The sequence below is a fragment of the Megascapheus bottae genome, chromosome 21 (genome assembly GCF_031878675.1).
Source record: "Megascapheus bottae isolate mThoBot1 chromosome 21, mThoBot2.hap1, whole genome shotgun sequence".
In the NCBI taxonomy this organism is placed as follows: Eukaryota; Metazoa; Chordata; class Mammalia; order Rodentia; family Geomyidae; genus Megascapheus; species Megascapheus bottae.
Genome location: NC_143529.1, coordinates 36,786,436 through 36,805,459, shown reverse-complemented (window position 1 = coordinate 36,805,459; position 19,024 = coordinate 36,786,436). Strand labels below are relative to the sequence as shown.

Genomic DNA, 19,024 nt, shown 5'->3' with positions numbered 1-19,024 from the left:
GAAAAATACAAGAACACGAAACAGCACTCACTAGAGCCCTTCGTTCCTTGGCAAGGAGCTTGAGCCAGTCATGTCCCACCCCCTAGAAACACCCAAGGAAGTTCTGGGGCTTGTTTCGCCTCACTCCTCTCCACAGCCAGAGAGGAAGCTGATGTCCCAAAGGACAGCTGCTATTCTCCACGCCACCGTGGAGACTGAACCAGGGCAGAGCACGGGGTGGTGGCGTCCGTCTGGAATCGGGGAGGAGGGGGTTCCTGCCCTGCGTTCCTCTTAGGGACCCCCACCCTGGATGCCACCCCACCTCCCACACCAGAACCTTCTGACTTCTTACAGGGCTCAGCCAAGGGGAACAAGGCAGAGACATAAAGGAGGGGGTGGTGGGATTCGGTGCTGACCAGGGGACCTCCCGGGAGTCGTCGCCCTGGCCCAGGGCCAGCCCAGCCCATTCTTGCCACCCTGGTGCCTATAACTAACCTCGTGTTCCTGGCCCCCAAGGGACCCAGATGCCATACATCTGCCCATTAGGGCAGCAGCTGGGGACACTATGCTACCCAACAAAGGCTTGCTGGGCCCCGCCTTCCATGTGATGTCCTGGAAGATGGAGGCTGCAGGCTACTGTTGACCGTTTCACGTCGATAGAAGGCCCAGGGAGAAATGGGATGAGAGCCCCCGTCGGCACCTCAGCTGCTCTAAGCCCTCCCTGTCATGGTGTCACCCACCCTGGCGCAACATCAAGATGACTCCTTGGGCACCGCGACGCCCATCAGAAGCCCAGCCTGTCACCACCATGCGCAGACCCTGCCTACACACGTCTCTGCCCATCTCTTGGCCCACAGTGGCAGGGTGGGGGTGGGGGTTCCTCAGGAAATCCCCTGCTGTGACCTCGAGTCCACCGTGCACTCAAGGGCCTGTGAGCACAGCACAGCAAATGAGTCTGAACTGGAGATGGGATATGGCGCTCAGAGGACAGAGCTGAGAAAGAACTTGCTTTTGGATTGCAAGGCCTTTGTTTGAAGTCTACCTTGCAGGACAAGGATGGAGTCTGTGACCAGCCCCTGGTTCTGAGACCTGCCTGGCTGGCTGTGAAATAAAGTCCATTTCTGCAGATGTTGGGATGCTCGCTGTGTGGTTCTGGGATGGGCTCAGAGCCCTCTGTGTAGTGGGCCTCAAGGAGGACAAGTGGAGACTTCTAACCTCCCCCCTTACAGGGACCTGACTGCACGCTCCAGGCGTCCAGAATGAAGACCAGTTGGACTGATCCTCCAGAAAGGTGATTTCCCTTACACAGCCACATCCAAATCCCAGCTCTGAGACTACCCAGAAACCTGACAAAGTTGGAGAAGTCAGCATGTGCATGTGAACACCCTCATAAAATACGTGTGTGTGTGTGTGTGTGTGCGCGCGCGCGCACGCGCAGGAAACATTTTAACATCTCACTGCACAAATAAAACATGTCTGGTTTTGCATCCAGGGAGTAAGGCTGTGTGTGCATGTGCACGTGTGCGTGCATGTGTAATATCTACTATAAGCATCGACCATGACAATAAAAGTGTTCTCTATGATGACATAGTGATACACTTACTGAACTGAAAAAAATTATGAACAGTAGGAAAATATCTCTCTGCCTTCCCATATGGTTTAGGAGTCTGCAAGGCAGGTACTTGCCTTTAGAGGTAAATGTGAGGCTGCAACAGCACTGTGTGATCTGGGCCAGTGAGGCCATTTGCGGCCATAGCTATATAGCTAGATGCTTCTCCTTGTTCAGCAAGACCCCAGCCAAAGAAACAGCTCTCAAATGCTCAGTGACGTTTCAAAAATGGTTGGATATATTCCTAATCTAGTTGTAACAGGCCATAATTTCTGACCCTTATTATTTTTTTGTGCTGGTACAGGGGCTTGAACTCAGGAATTAGGCACTCACGATCCCTTCGCTTCTCTTGCTCAAGGTTGGCACTCTAGCTAGCCACAGCTCTACTTCTGTTTTTTTTTTTTTTCTTCCGTGTTAATTGGAGAAAACAGTTTCACAGACTGTGGGGCTGGCTGTGAATCTCAATACTCAGATCTCAGCCTCCTGAGTAGCTAGGATTATAGGTGTGAGCCACTAGCACCTGGGTTTCTAATGCTTTTTATACACACAGCCCCAATAGAGTTCATTGTGTAATTTTATTCTTTCCTAAGTGAATGTCATGAGCTGCTTTGGAACTCCTGTGTAGGCATCTAGCAGCTCCCGCCCCATGTGCAATTATCACGTGGGTCAGAGACCACAGGACTTCGGCAAAGCAACACTCCTGCCACACCAGGAACATCCACAGTGCTCCCGGGCTGCCCCACTGGCTGAGTGGGAGCTCATTTCTTCTTAGCAAGTTATTCAGTACTGCTGAGAAGCACAAGTTTTCATTCATGAAGGAAGCCCATGGCTTTATGTGTTTGGAGGAGGAGGAGCAAAGCGGGCGTGTTTGCCATGTAGAGGTGTTCACAGCGTCCTGACGGAAAGTGGATTTCTCTCCAGATATGTCTCTCCTTCCCCAGAGGGGAAGAGAAATCATTGGCAGGCTCACCAGCCTTGAGTTGGATTCATGGACAAGAGGCCTTCAAAAGCTTCTTCCTGGAGTCGAGGGAGTTCCTGGGGTAAGAACTTCCCACACGCCCCTTCCCCTCTGCTCCTGGGGGCCTCGCGGCATGGCACGTCCCTCTCCATGGCCAGGCAGCCATCCACGGGCCTCAGTCTTTCAATCTCTACAGACTGGATGACAGTCTGTCATCCTTGCCCAGATGGCGGCTCTGTCCATAGACTGGGATGATAAAGACAGTGTCCCTTTCCATGACAAAGGTAGGCAGGCCGGCCTACACCCCATTATAAAGGATTGGGGGATCCTGAGCTTGGGGTTTGTTGCTGTAATGTGCACTGCGGTGTTCGGGTCTCTCCAGAGGAGCACTGGGCTTGGCATACCACAGTGCGCCAAGCCAGATACTCTGGCCTTGCTGCGTGAAGGGAGGGAGGGGCTGTCATCTGTCTTGGCCACCAGTATTACTGGCCATGTAATTGTGGCAGCTAACTAATGATCTTGTCAGCGATTAAGGACAGTGTCATGGGTCCCTGCCACCTCTCTTCAGATGAGCCTTTCTCAAGTGTGCCTTTGCTGTGCTGGGAGCAATGAAGGGGACAGAGTCTCTGCTGTTAGGAAATCCTAGTCCACAAGTGTCCCGAACTCACAACTGTGACATAGAAACGGTTAGAAAGTGCAAGGGGCAGGGAGAGCCCCCTGCTGGAAGGATGCAGTGGAACACCGGGGGTGAATCCAGACTTGGGGGCTACTGGACCCAAATGGCTGGAGGACAACAGAGCCTGGCATACGACCTCCCACTCTCCTGCAACCACCCAAATGACTCTTCTAGCCAATGCATGGATTTCAAGCTCCCGTATAACGTGTCACCACTAATGTCCTCAAGATTCTTCTTTAAAATCCCTCCCTGGGAGTGTGGCCTAGTGGTAGTAGAGTGCTTGCCTAGCATGCATGAAGCCCTGGGTTTGATTCCTTGATACCACATATACAGGAAAAAGCCGGAAGAGGTGCTGTGGCTCAAGTGGCAGAGCACTAGTCATAAACAAAAAGTGTCCAAGGACGGTGCCCAGGCCCTGAGTTCAAGCCCCAAGACTGGGGAAAAAAGAAGAAAAAAACAAAACAAATCCCAAGCGTAAATCTATGTGCAGAGGTGCTCTGATGTCTCCTCATGGCCCACCAGAAATGACCACAGTGTCGCGTGGCACGGGCACACGCTGGCACAAACACACAACTGAAAGAGGGTGATAGTTCCTGCTGGCAGGCGCTGCAGAAAAACAGCACAGACAGACTGCGAAGCTGATGGGGTGAGCAGAGCACAGACCACGGCTCCTGCACCCAGTAGTTCAAGAGCAGCAGACGCCTCCATTCACGCAGCAAGAAGTCATGTGGTGTCCAAGCCCAGGTGAGGGTGGGCGGCAGTCGTGGGAGGGACCTGCTCTGCACATCTCCATCCGCTACGCTGGGGATTATGTATATGTTGTGGTCGAATCAGCCTAGAAAAGCTAAATAGATGGATTAAGACTGTGAATGGATTAAGATGGTGAAATCAGGTCTGAAACACAGGCAAGATGTCACAGAAGGACGTCTCTGGCTTTTGTCTTCGTTTTTCCTCCCCTCGGTGTCAGGATGAGCGGGTACCACCTAGGCTTCTCTCTCTCAAAAAGCATGCTTCCTCTGATACCCTGTCCCTGGGTCAGTTGGTGTTCGCCTGATGAGTGATGTGTTACCATGCTAATCCAAGTCTTCTTGGCGCCTTTCCTTGGCTGGATGTGCATGTACTGAGCGGGCTGCCTTGATTAGTGGAAGCTTCTCTGGGTCAAAGGCACCAGATTCTCTCCAAAGAATAATTCCAGCAGTACTTACATCCCTAAAGTGGAAGAGTTGATTTGAAAAGGTACTTACCTCCACCATATGCTATTTTTCTTTAAACAATTTGCATTTCAAAGTGAATGTGGCATTTATATCTGAATGAGTATCAGTATGCCGCCCGAGCTCCTCTCAGATGAGCATGAGAAAGATGCGGGTTTTCTATTGAGTCAGAGTGTTTTCATCTACCAAATGACATCAAAGACACAGTTCTTCTTTTAAGATACAGGCTTATCACATTAAAAATAGCCTGTTCTGATTTAAAAAAAAAAAAAACACTCTGAAGTGATGGCCTCTCTTAGCAGTCGAGGAAAGATCCCTTCTTTTTAAATTTCAAAATGTTTTTCACTGAGCCTTCCAATTTTGATCTACTTCACAAACAAGACAACTTTATACTAAAGGGTTTAACCAAGGAAACAATGCTGGACATTTGACTTAAGTAAAAGGGAATAAAGTAGCAACTATGACAAGAACGTGGTATCAAGCTTTCACAGACGCTGATGGGAAAGAAGCCACAAGGACTTCCAGGAGCCCCGAGTGAGAAACGGTGTCTGTTAGTGCAGTGAAGCTGTCTGACCGAGGATGCATTTCTAAGTATACAAACAGGGTGCAAAGGTTCCTCTTCCTCCGACAGCCCAAAGGCAGACCCTGGAAGCATCCAGAGACTTTGTTTCAGGTCCAGCGTGCTTGTCTGCGGCCTCTGGGGCTGCCTGGCCAAGCTGCAGCTGCCCACCTCATGGCGAGCATGCGTGGGAAAACAGGCTCTCTGGACTAACGACAGAGGCCATTCTAATGGTCGCATCCCTTCAAATAGGCCTTCACCATCTGCTCCGTCCTCTAATTATAAGCCAGAAAAGAATGTAATTCACAACACTATCATAAAAAGTGAGCTGCAGATGCTGGGGGTGCTGGAGAGCCGGGCCTGTTCGCCTCAGTATCTGAATTGGAAATATGCCCTCTTTTTGGCCACCAGAATTTAAGAGGATTGCCCCCACCCTCACCCCAAGACATTCAGTATCTTTAAAGATGCAGGCACGCTGTGATTCTTTTGTAGACAAGTACAATTTGTATCTACTATTGAGATACAAATCTGGGGCTCCTCAGACTGCTGTTTTTAAAATTTTTGTTTTCCATAGTGTATGTCTCAGAGAAAAAAGAATATATGGAGTCTAGCTCCAGTGGTAACGACACATGGTAATGACTGCTAAACAGCAATGAGGCCATGTCTGGAATTCACTCTTGGAATTATGTAGCTCACAGTTACTTTCTAAAATCTGGAAACAGCCAATTCTATTTTGTTTTTCTATTTTAATTATGATGCTAAAGGCAAAAATAATGAAAGCCTATCCTATTTTATCCTCCCTTTCCGTTATTTGTGCCAGTACGGAGGCTCAAACTCTGTGCCCCATACTCTTGCTTAGCTTTTAGTTCATGCTCTACCCAGTTCGGGCATACCCCCACTTCTGCTTTTCGCTAGTTTAATGGAGGGAGGTAAGTGACTATGGATGTGTCCACACAAGTTGGCCCTGCACTTTGATCCTCAGATTTCAGCTTCCTGAGCAGCTAGGATTACAGATATGAACCACAGTGCCCAGTTGTACAAGTTTCTTACAATCGATTTTGCAAAACTATACAGATACACAAATGTTAATTAAATCCATAAAAATCTCAACAGATAGATCAATATTTTTAACTGAGCCTATGTTTAACAGTTCCTCGTTAGAACAAAGAGAATGCTATATTATTTATTATATTACATTCTACTTGTTTCAGAAGCATTCCTAGCCATTTTACCATGCTGTTACATAAGCCTTAGGATGTATTTAGACACATAACAGCCCCTTTTTGATTTTGTGTAGGTAGTCCATCCTATCATTTTTCTTCCTAAGGGATTGTTTTGGTTGTTTCCACATTCTGCAGATTATGAAAGACATCCTGGCTGGGATAAGTCTCCCTAAGGTTACAGGGGTTCAGCAGCATGTTATCTTTCTGTCCCATATGACGTGATGTTCATGAATTTTTTAATGACTAGTGGCCAAAAGAAGATAGAACCTGGGCACCATTAAAACCATTCAGTCGATAATTTGCAAAATGGATAATAATAAAGTGGTGGTGGTAATGACGATGGTAACAATGCCTCCTGCGGTTAATATAATGACCACATCACGAGAGGCATGTTGTAAACCGCAGAGCCTCTGTGGAGATCGCTGCTTTGTAATTTCATCAACAGTGGGTTTTCTTCTTCTCCGTCATTTATTGTTTTTTCTTTTCTTAGCAAACACTTAAGATGGTAACATAGCTAATTTTGTTCGTCTCCAAAATCCATCGAATTTGACCGCTTTCCTTGTCTCTGTGGGGATGGAGTTTGTTTGAGCTCTGGCTGAGCTCAAATCAACTCCATGAAGGTTTACTGAACAACTACTACTGATCAGCTCACACCAACACTCTGGACACCGCACGGGCATGCTTCTTACACGCAGTCATTGGAAAATCTAAGCTATAGGATCAGTGTTGCCAGTGCTGTCAGAAGCACAGCTGACAAAAGGGGAGAAAGCAGGTACGTGGGGGAGGATGAAGCTGCAGATGAGGACGAGGGACACTGCTTACAGTCGTCAGGGGACTATGGGGCTTCTGTGGAGATGGACGGGACACAATCCAAGATTATATTTAAAATAAGGCTTCAATGTGTATTTAGAGCTAAACCTGCTTCCTTTTTTGGGGGTCAAAATTCATCAGTGCAAGCCAGGCCTGCCTGTCTTCTTGTCTGTTTTTCTCTGCTTATGGAGCCCTTATTGCCGGGACCCTAAAGATCTTTCTGGAGAACCATATACTCCATTCCACTGTCTTGCTCCAGTCTGTTTCTGGGTTAGTGTGGCATCAACAAATTTACATGGAGTTCAGTGACAATGAGGGAAGGTAACATTATAAAAGAGGAGTAAATTCAGTAATTTTCTGTGAAGCAACAACATACAAGCACACAGATAATTTTATAAAACGAAAAGTCCTACCTTATCTCTGTTACTATTTGCTTCAACTCTCAGTAAATTCACATGTGTTGTCTCTTATTTGATTTACACACTGGTTCAGTCTTCCTCTGTATGCTTTGTACAAAATGCAGTGTATCTGGGGGGTGCTTGTTCTGGCTGCTCTCCCTCCCAGGGAGGAAGCCAGGGCAGCCACTGGGCTACACCCTAAGAAACGCTCACCTGTACCTGTCTCCCATTCCTCCAGTTCTTCTAAAGCATTTCTGGAATCTGATACAACGTGATGGGTCACAGACTGCTCAGAAATACCCATGAACAGAATGACACCTGAGGTGGGCTGTTTGTTCTGGGTTGGGATATTAGAAATATCCCAGAAAGACAAACAAATGTTCTCTACATGTTGAGTAGATGCAGAGTGAAAGGCCCGAGGGTTTGGAGATGACAAAACATCACGATTACTTTGAAGACTTCTCTGTCAGTATGGAAAACAGAATGTAGAAAGTGGGCAAACTGCAGACTCAACTCTACACTACAAGGGCTGAAGACCTTCCCGATGGATGCTACAAGCAGGCTGACAACTAGGAGGCTGAGCTGTGGCTGCTACCCACCATCTCTGCCTTCCCAGACAGCTCTGAACTACGGTCTGTGTCTTGCTGGTCTTGAACGTACCACATCAACATCAGAAGCATTATTTTTCACAAAACCCACACTTCCCAGATTAGCCAAAGTTTCCTAGAGTAACACAATTATTTACTTAGTGACATAACCACAGAGATGTACAACCTGGCATCTAGCAGATCCCTCCCTCCTCATGACTTCAACTGAAATCGGCCAGAATCGAGGGGTTTTTGTCAGCCCTCCATTTACCGTTCCACAACGGAGGAATGCTTCCTTAAACGGAGGCTCTGTTTCACACTTATTTTTGAGCCACACCCCAAAGACAGTGAGGGATGGAGACGGACATCTAGAAGCGCCAGCTCTCATCCCACTGTTGCTTGCCATTTGTAATATTATTATTTTTTTTGACACACTTGTGTTTCACATGCTGGATAATGCTCAGTAGTATGTACTTTATGAAAAAAATATGAGCTGGAAGGTGACGGAACAGAAGAGAGACTGAAAATATTTACAGTTCAGTGGTGGAAACAGCCCAGCCCAGGTCTGCCTCAACATCGGAGGGAGGAACGAATAAACCCACGACAGCCAGTAGGGAGAAGCCATGGATGGATGACGCACCTCTTGCAAAGGATAAAACAGTAATGTTGGTGCCTTTTAACTTCCGTGATATCTGACTCTGAGAATCCTTGGGAAGCATTCATTTTTGTTCACTAACATGACGGAATCATTAACTAGCCATCGAAACCTAAAGCAAACCGACTCCAGGAGCAGATATCACGTGATCCTCGTCTCTGCCTCGGCCAATGAAGGCTTATCTGCAAGGGCTGCAAGCTGGCAGAAGGCTCAGGATGTGCCCAGGGCGCGAGGAGCTGCTGGTGAGACAGGACAAGGTGCTGGGTGCTGGGCCAGCCCGGGGCCCCTCCACATCCAGGCAGGGCCGCGCGCGCGGACTGGCACTGCCGGGGAAACCGCGCCGACTGCAGACTTATTAAAATGTTTTCTAGACCATTTGAAACTAAACAAAGAAAAACTTTGTTTCTCTGACACAACAACGGATCTCATTTTGATGCTGCTTTTTTTTTTTTTTAATAGCTATTACCACTGTAACAGCAGCTTAGCGACTCCACGTCTGCAGTGTGAGCAGTTTTGATAAACGGCCTCTGCGGGCCACACAACGGGGATAATGTATCCTTAAGTACCGCCAATGAGCTGCCATTCTGCACAGCCAATTACTTCTGTGCGTCTGTCACTCAAAGGAGAAATGACGGAGCCCATTAGATCAAACCTCTGTCACTGTTCCTAATGCACTCTTAGGCCTCATTAATCTCCGGGAGCAGCAACAGAGCCGCCGGGGCCTCGCCGCCTCCCCCGAACAGGCCCACGTGAAGCCTCTCATCTCTCCCCGAGTGCACGCGTTAATCAAGCTCTCCTTATTGCCCCGGTCCCTGTCACGGCAGAGAGTGCTCCCTCTTAAATGCTCTCATTATGACCCATCTTTAGAGCCGGCTAAGTGGAAAAAAAAAAAAAAGGGAGAGAGAGAGAGAGGGAGAGAGGGAGGAAGAGGACGAGAGAAAGAGGAGAGGAGAGAGCAAGTCCGATTCCATTAATATTCATGACAATAATTAGTATTCTGGGTCACTGAATATTCATGCGATTAGTTTGGTTTTTTATGGGTTTGCTGGATGTCCTGATTGCTGAAGTGTGGAGAAAACAGCATGGTTGAGGCTTTAGATGTCAACGCAGTTCAATACTCAAAACACATTTGCCATCCCGCCTTCCCCCACCACACTGGGGAAAATGAGCTTCGGGCCCTCCCGACGGCTAAACCGTTTCCAACCACCGGGGGGCAGGAAGTAGGGGAGGCGGAGAAGGGGCAAGGGTTCCTCTTACAGAGGTCTAGGTACCGATACGGGCAGGATGAAAACATCCATAATTGCAGAAACCCAACAAAGAAGCGCTCTGGAGACAGGAAGTCATCTGCAGTCCCAGAACAAAGATGCTGCGGCCAGCAGACACAGGAAACAGTGGGGGTGGGGCGAGAGCTCCCGGCCACCCTCACTGCCAGGGCAGGACCGGCGCCAAGGTGATTTCTACCCAGGACCACCTATGGGTCAGGGAACGGCATCCTTCCTTCCCTTTAGTTGAAGGAATTTTCAGGAACCACTGAGAGGACTGCAAAGCCACAGAGTATACAGTCCCCACAGGACCACAGAGGGACAGAGAGGCTGCCTGAACCCCTGAAGTGGGTCTCCAGGGCTGACTTCCTAGCCTTTCCTCTCTCACCAACCTTTTCCTGCTTTCCACTGAAAGGTCAATACAACTTTGCATTCTATTTACACAGACACTGTTTTGCCAAACCTGCTTGTCCAAGAATTGTGTCGGAAATACCTGTGGACACGTCACCTCCTTCTCTAGAAGTAGAACTGAGGTCAAGGTTGGGTACTTTCTCAGATGTGGCTGCCTGAGTCTATGACTAAGACAACAAAATTTCCATGCCAAGACGACAGAAGGGAAGGGTGGATCATTCTATTCCTCTCTGCTTTCTCTTGTGGGGGGTTGAGTGGCTGGAGTAGATCCTCAGGTAATTCTTTCAAAAATCCCTTATAGAGAAATATCCCCTACTGGTGCACGTTGTCTAATGTCACATTTTAAATACGTTTATTTGATTAGTATACTAGATAAACTATGCCTTGAATATGCTTTTAGCTTCAAAATAGTTGACCCTCACAAGGGCACACTTCACTGTCCAATCCCACGTGGTTCCACAAGTCCACGTTCCCTCAGGTTTCTCTTCCTTTGTGGAGAACACTATTCTCCTCTTCTGGGTGTTCGGTTTGGTTTTCCCATCCAACTTGGTTCTTGACTCTTCAGAGGCCCGTCCGCCTCTAGTGTGTTTTCCTCTGATGTACCTTTAGTGGTCAACATATTTTAGTCTTGTTCTTCACATTCATTTAGCTATTCACGTTTTCATTTCTTGTAAGCACATTTGCTTCATTTTATGTGCACTGATACTAATCTACTTCTGATACACCAAGTGGCTGATTCAGAAAGCAGCAAGCTTGCTTTCCTCAAGTCACCAGATGTCCTTTGGTGTTTCTGGTTTTTGCTGTTGGGCCTCACAAACATCTTGTCTGTTTACTCATGCTCACAAGTAAAAGGCAGTGAGCTGGGGAGGCCAAGGAAAGGTTCTGTCTTCAGCCTTGCTTATTGAAGAGGGCTGGCTGTGGGCTCTCGGTGGACGTGTGACACCCATGGCTAGTAGTGTAACAGGCCTCGGGGCAGGCTGGCATGGTACTCTTGTGTGGCTTCCTCCATGACTGCAGTCTCTCTCCCTTTCCTTGAGGCATCTGCACCACACTGGAAGCTCTGCCTCTCCCAGGCCGTCCATGGCCCCCTCAGGCCTCCATGCTTGTGCAGGACTCTGGGGGACCCACCTGCCTGCCCGCACTGCAGCTTCTCTCTCTGAGCTGTGGGCTCAGCTATCAGTATGTAAGTTAGCTATTCTGACACACACACATAGGTTTTCCTCCTCTTCCCCAAGCCCATGGCAAAGTGGACATTTCCATCGCTTCAATGTGTGAAATGCAGCTGCTCCTTCCACAGGCCAGGGACCACGATGACGGCCCCCCTCCCCCCAGGAATGGCTCCCAGGGTCCCACTCTCCTCCTTGGCCCCTCATTCGCTACGACCATCCTCCAGGTGTACTTATCTCTGCCTCCTCCACCCCACTGGTGTGCTGGACTGTGGCAGGACAGTACTGCCTTCCTCCTCTGTTTCCAGGAGATTCATCAGGCTAGGCACACAGAGGACTCAGCAGAGTGAGGAATGAATGATGGAGAAGGTAAAGCTGTAAGGTATCCAAATCACCAAACTGACTGGCAGCAATTAACTCCACATAGACAAAGAATCACACGTGATGATATCTGAATTGGGACTGCATTACGGAAATCAAGGAAAAGTATCCAAGTAGCTTTTCTAATAAACATGAGTTGAGTAACATGGCTGGATTAAAAAAATACAAAATATAAGCACTTTCTTATCCCTTGCTAATTAGATAACAGACCTCTCCTCAGACACATCAGCCACAGGAAACACCAAATAACTAGGAACTAACAGAATGGGTTAGCAGGACCGGGAGGGCTAAGTGAAGAGGACCAGGGGCTAACATGCATGGGAATTACCTGACAATGCACTGGCTCCTGTATCAGAACCTAAACATGGGAGAGGTGGCAGCTCATCCACGGTGAACCAATGGCTCAAAAGGTGGGCCACTGAGAAGGGGGAAAGGTTTAAGTTATTCTGACATCTCTCCACGTGGAAAGAACAAAAAACAACTCAGACCTCAAAGACCAAGAAAAACTGGAGGACAAGGTGCTGTGGTACCAGATGGAAACTGAGGCACATACCCAAGACAATGTGGTAAATGTATGTAAGGGAAGACAGAGTGGTAAGGTCAACAGAGCCCTGAAACACAGCCAGGCCGAGCCAATGACTTAGCTGTCTGTGGAGGAGAATAGAGCTTATACAACCATCCCAGAGAGGGGAGGGAAGTGGGGAGAGGAGGACAACGTTATTCAAATCAGCAATCGAATTTTATTTCTGGTGGCTCATGCCTGTAATCTCAGGTACTCAGGATGCTGAGCATCATGGTTTAAAGTTAGTCTGGACAGAAATGTCTGTGAACCTCATCTCCAAGTAAGCAGCAAACAGCCAAAAGTCAAGGTGTGGCTCCAGTGGTAAGAGCGTCAGCCTTGAGCAAAATATCTAAGTGAGAGTACAAGGCCCTGAGTTCAATCTCAGTACCATCACCACCACAACAAAAGGAAAGAGGGATACAGGCTCTAAAGCCTTGTTATGACATGATTCTAGAGTTGTTAAAAGTGCCCTAAATAGGTCTGGGAATTTGTCCTAGTGGTAGAGTGTTTGCCTAGCATGCACGAAGACCCAGGTTCGATTCCTTGGTACCACATATATAGAAAAAGCCGGAAGTGGTGTTGAGGCTTAAGTGGTAGAGTTCTAGCCTTGAGAAAGTCCAAGGACAGTGCTCAGATCCTGAGCTCAAGCCCACGACTGGCAAAAAAAAAAAAAAAAAAAAAAAAATGCCCTAAATAGTTTTCAGTAGAAAACAAAGGTGTATAAGACTTAGCATTTGATTTTTGCATGAAAAAATGGGGAAAATCTATACATGTAAATAAGACCATAAAATGCACAAAGCAAATAAAATACCAGGATATACCTGAATATACTGTGAAATGTTTATGTCCAAAATATACAGGACTCTTCCATAGCACCAGAAGGACAAAAACTTACTGGAAAAGAATGGACAAAGGAAACATTTATATAATCACAACACAAGAAATACACATGACCAACAAATGCATGAGATGCTCAGCTTCAATACTGAAGGAAGAGATCTACATGAACACAGCAGGGGAAATATATATGATACAAACTAATGTAGGTTCCAAAACCACCAGTAGGAGCTGTATCTTGAGTGAGTGCTGTTCTTAATGTACTATGCTATTTCTCTTCTCTTCTGCTGCCCTTTGGTTAATCTCATACTGTTACAGTATCTGACTTGGTCACTTGGCATATTGGATATATGTTTATTTGTTTATTTGAAATAGGAAAGGGAAGGGGATTGGGAGGGGGTCGGGGAGGGAAATGGGGACAAAAACATGAGAAGGGGTATCAATGTGTGAGAAGTAATACACCTATTATCTGGTGAATGTAACTGTAACCCCTCTATACATTACAATAAAAAAATAACCACAAACAACAACAACAACAAAAACCACCACTATGAAGTGTGCAGGGTAAAATGGGCCTCCACTTTATAGATGCTGATATGGGACTATGAATCAAGAGCCTTACAAGTGGCTGTACTGACGGAGTCACTCTACTTATGGCCACTTAAGAGGTGCTATGCAGGAAAACTCATACATACAGGCACATGCATGTGCCAGGAAGGCATACAGGGCACAGCCTCTAGAAGGAAAGGTATAAAACACTGATCTAATTCAACTGAACTGACATAAGAAAACGGATTAAAAACAGAAGGAAGCACAAAGGAGAGGAAACAACTTCAGTTAATCTGGAACTCTTAAAACAGAAATGAACAAGCAGAGTTCAGAGGGTTGAGTGAACTTACGTTAAATAGAATATTAAAAGTTTTTTTTTTTTTTTGCAAAAAGCTGCGTTTAACATTACTGATACCTAATTTTAGCTCTGTCCCTTAAATGCAGCATCAATTCACTTCTGATTAAATTTGCTGTGTTACAATATTCCAGGTGAGAGAGCTGCTTATAAACAAGGAGTTTAAATAAAGGAAACCTTTTTTTTTTTTTTTTTTTAAATTGGTCAGTCCTGGGCTTGAGCTCAGGGCCTGAGCACTGTCCTTGGGCTCTTTTCTCAAGGCTAGAGCCCTGTCACTGCACCACTTCCCGACTTTTTCTATATATGTGGTACTGAGGAATCAAACCTGGGTCTTTGTGCATGGTAGGCAAGCACGCTACCATTGGCCAAGCTCCGGGCAGGGGAATCCACTTCTTAAGGGTCATTTCGATGATGTAAACTCAGAGCTGGCAAATGCTTCCATTTCTTCCACAAGAAACGGAAAGATGTTCGGTGGATTAACGCTCGGGTCTGGGAGGTCAATGTTAAGTAAAATTTTAGAACACATTAGTGAAGCGCCTGCGTCTTCCAGACCTGCCGGGCCTGTGGCGTACGTAGTCCAGGAAGGCGAGCGCCAGGCTGAACGGCCCGGGAGCCGTCAGGCTGCCCCGCTCCAGGCGGCGGCTCGTGAATGGCCTGCTGGCTGAGTGAGGCCCCGCAAGGCCCACACGTGCACTCCACTAACACCACACTTCTGCCTCAGGTCCAGACAGCAGAGAAAAGACACGAGGTTTCCTTACAGGGCTGGCTGGGCAGAGGGTTAGGAAGGAACCAGTCATAAACAGAGGGCTGCCACGTTTCATTTGTGCCTCAACCCCTCAGGTGCCCGAGTGAGTGAAGCTGAGCACAGCAAACCCCTCAACGAGGAGGCCTGACCCAGACACCTGGCCATGAGCACGGGGTGTGCATGTGTTTTCTACCTGCATGACTTTTGTTTTTGGCCTTTGGCCGGTCCTGGGAGTTGAACTCAGGGCCTGGGCATTGTCCCTGGGTTTCTTTTGCTCAAGGCTAGCGCTCTACCACTTGAACCACAGCGCCACTTCAGGCTTTTTCTGTGAGGAATCAAACCCAGGGCTTCGTGCATGCTAGGCAAGCCCTCTACCACTAAGCCACATATCCAGTCCACACGAGGCACTTTATATACAACTGGTATTCAGCACCAGCGAACTTATCAAGTCTGAACCCCTAATTTTACAGATCTAAACGTCTTGGATTCAGTGCTGTTCGTTACTTCCTCCAGGGCCCAGACGAATTTCCATCCTCTCTTCAAGCTCAGCACAGCCCTGTTCTCCTCCCCTTTCCCATGGCCTCTGCACTGTGCCACATGTCTTCTGTCTGTCTCTCTGGCCCCGGAAGAGGGGAGAGGCAGGGATTATGGCTCAGTGGCTGGAACCCTGGGGCTCAGACAGCAGCTGATCCTCTGAGAAACTCAATACATGGTACCACAGAGCTATGCCAAGGAGATATAGACTTCAAAATGCCACGCTGCTTGTACATACACGCGCACATTTCGTCAATAAAAAGCTAAAGGTCAAAAATTTATCTAGTAGGTGTTCTGGATTTTGATAGGAAGCATCCAACACATTTTTTTTTTTTAAAAAGGAGCGTCAACAAGTGTTTGTTGACTTGAATAAGTGGATAATCGATGTGATGGGAGAGAAGGGAGATAAAAAGATGGCTGCCCACTAGTTGACAGCCACACACAGGAATTCTAGCAGTCAGGGTTACCAGAGTTACAGCACACACAGATTCCAGGACAAAGTAGGTGCTCAATAAATAATTCCTAAATGCACGATAACATAATAAAGTAGTGGAGACAAAGGGGGCATGTTTTCTCTCATATATGGAAGCCAGATCTAAGACACACTGGACCTAACGACTTACACAGATCAAAGGAAGATGGTCTCGGCGGAAACTACACATGCACCTCCCTCCAAACATTTAAAACACGAGTCAAACAGTCCAGAAAATGGAAACATGTTTTTTTTTTTCTTGCCAGTGGTGGTGATGGTGGTGTTTTTGTTTTGGGGGTTTTGTCTTTCGGGGGGAGTGGCAAAAGGGAAGAGCAGAAAGGAACGGTGAACACAAACAGCCATGATATTCGGTATGTACTGGAAATGAACTATGTAACTGATGACAGGAATGGGAAGGGGTGGTGAGAGAAAGGGTGAATTATACACATTGCCTGACTTATGAAATGGTTACCTTCTGCACCACACCTTGGCAAGGACAATAGAATTATACTAAAAATTAAAATTAACGGCCGGGAGTTTGGCCTAGTGGTAGAGTGCTTGTCTAGCATGCACAAAGACCCAGGTTTGATTCCTAGTTACCACATACACAGAAAAAAGCCGGAAGTGGTGCTGAGGCTCAAGTGGTAGAGCTCTAGCCCTGAGAAAGTCCAAGGACAGTGCTCAGGCCCTGAGCTCAAGCCCCAGGACTGGTAAAAAAATTAAAATTAAGAAACAATTTTAGTTAAGGGCTATACAACTTCTCTCCTCTATTGGGCACAGTTCTAGCTCACCATCCTTACACAGAAGTATCACCCACGTTTTGGGAGACAGCAAGGCCGGCGAGTCCTTCCTTCTGGAAGGAACTGCTGTCTCCCGTGCTGATCTTCCATGGAGGACTGAGGGTTGCTGGCCTCTGCACCCTGCGTGGCAGTTTCCTTGCGACCCCTGACTAAACCTGTGTCACGCAGGTGAGCCGGTGGTGAAGCGCTGGGCCAGTGACTGCCCGACGCCCCCCAACACCAACAGGCACTACACGTGCAAGCCAGGCTGGCGGATCTCAACTCCCAACTCTTTTATCATGCCCGCTTTCTCTAACCGGGGTCATTTCTGACACTTTGATGGGCACCTCCCATCTCTACCAGCACACAGCCAGTCAGCAGCGGAAACAGCACCTTAGGGCAACAGACTCATAGTCCAATTCCTGCAGACAGGAGACCTGTTTTGAGAACCTGGGGTGGAGGTGAGCTTTTTGCTGGAGAAAACCAGGAATGTTCCTAGAGGGTTTTCCTGTGCTGACGGAGCCCGAGCCTGTGGAAGGCCAGGGCTGCTGTGGCCCTCCACGAAGACAAGCAACTGCGACGCCCAGTGGCTTGTGACTGGGCAACTGGGCCAGAATACGTAAATGTGCCCACCACTGGCTAAACAAAACTGGCTTTCTCTAATGCTGAATAATTTAAATAATCCAACAAACCAGAGAAAACACCAAACCAAAACCAATCTCTTTTTTTCCCGTGGGTCTGTGTAACCGCCGTGTCCCCCTCAGTGTGCCGAGTCCAGCCCTGTCCTCCAGCTGCAGCGCCGCCTGCTGGAGCAACGCAGTCCTCCGTGTGCCATGAGCTTACCTGAATTTGGCGAGACGTGCAAACCGCTCATGTCCTTGGACAGGCCATTGGTTTTGGGGCTGGAGATGGGGGCGCAGGCCGACGTGGCTCGCGGTGGCCTCTTCCCTGGGACTTTCACAGTGGTTCTCAGGAGATCAATTTCTTTACCGTGAACGTTTTGCATGTAATCCTGTTCAAAACGTTAAATGGCCAAGAGAAATTAAAAAGAGGACAACACGATAGGCTCTATCTGATGTTACGAGCTGTGTGATCCTGTGACCCTGCCACTGTGTAACGCATTTCAAAAATAAGGATTTTGGCCTCGTGGTAGAGTGCTTGCCTAGCATGCACAAAGACCCAGGTTCGATTCCTCGGTACCACATACATAGAAAAGCTGAAGTGGTGCTATGGCTCAAGTGGCAGAATGCTAGTCTTGAGGAAAGCCCAAGGACAGCGGTCAGGCCTTGAGTTCTAGCCCCAGGACTGGCAATAAATAGATAAATGAATAATAAGGATTTTATTTTCATGGCATGGGTATCCTATCAACTCTATTAAGTCTGAGTTTGATGTCAGTATCCTGAACTAACCCAGGACTGAAAACATAGAGGAATGTGGCAGATTCATCACCGTGGGCAACTTAGGAGACCCGTGGACACACAAACCCTGTGTCTTTAGAATCTTGTTTTTTCCTCTGGTTCGAGGGCTTGAACTCAGGGCCTGGGTTCTGTTTATGAGCTTTGGTGTTCAGGACTAGCACACTCTCTGATCCATGTTCATTTAGTTTAGAAATTCACACAGTTTTTTGTCCATACTGTGGTCTGACTCGGGCCCCTATACTCCCAAGCCACATCTTTAATCACAGTTTTTCCTTCTTCTTTTTTTTTTTAAATTTTTGTTTTGTGCTCTTTCTGGAATGTGAACACAGAGCCTGGGTGCTGTCCCTGCGTTCTTGTACTCTTCCATAAGAGTCACAGCTCCACTCTGGCTTTTTGGTGGTTAAGAGATAGTTTCTTAGACTTTCTGTCTGGGGTGGCTCTGAACCATCATCCTCACATCTCAGCCTCCTGGATAGCTAGGATTACAACTGCCTACCTCTGAGACCTGGCTTCATTTTAATTCTTGCCTATCAGATGCACACTAGGTTCCCCCTGCACATCCAGGTGCCATTCAGGGGACTGAAGCACGGTTTCTTTAACACTGTTCCGTAGGCAGTTATAAACTCAGTGAAAATAGTACGCCGAGGCCGAGGGTGTGTTGATGAAGGACCAGGAAGACCCTCGGGGCTGGCTGGGTGTCTGAAAGCTGGGTGTGAAGCAGTAATGAATGTGCATTCGGTCCTTGACTACCAGGCTCTTCAGACAGAAAAGTACTCTGGGTCTTGCCCCTAGTGGTGCTTGCCTCGCAGTTACTGGAGGGAAGGATGCCTGCAAGTACAGCCACACAGCCACATTCTTTTTGGCGACTCACTTCTGTGAGCCAACAGA

The 19,024-nt window shown here is 47.6% G+C and overlaps 1 protein-coding gene across 12 annotated transcripts in view; it reads right to left on the bottom strand.

The window, feature by feature from the left end:
• The window catches only part of Agap1 (ArfGAP with GTPase domain, ankyrin repeat and PH domain 1), a 418,516-nt gene that overhangs the window by 125,923 nt on the left and 273,569 nt on the right, over positions 1-19,024 (bottom strand). For all 12 annotated transcript variants that reach the window (XM_090355098.1, XM_090355104.1, XM_090355100.1 and 9 more), the window contains one exon: positions 17,562-17,730. In XM_090355098.1, the coding sequence (XP_090211224.1) occupies positions 17,562-17,730 (169 nt within the window). The remainder of the gene's footprint in view (positions 1-17,561; positions 17,731-19,024) is intronic.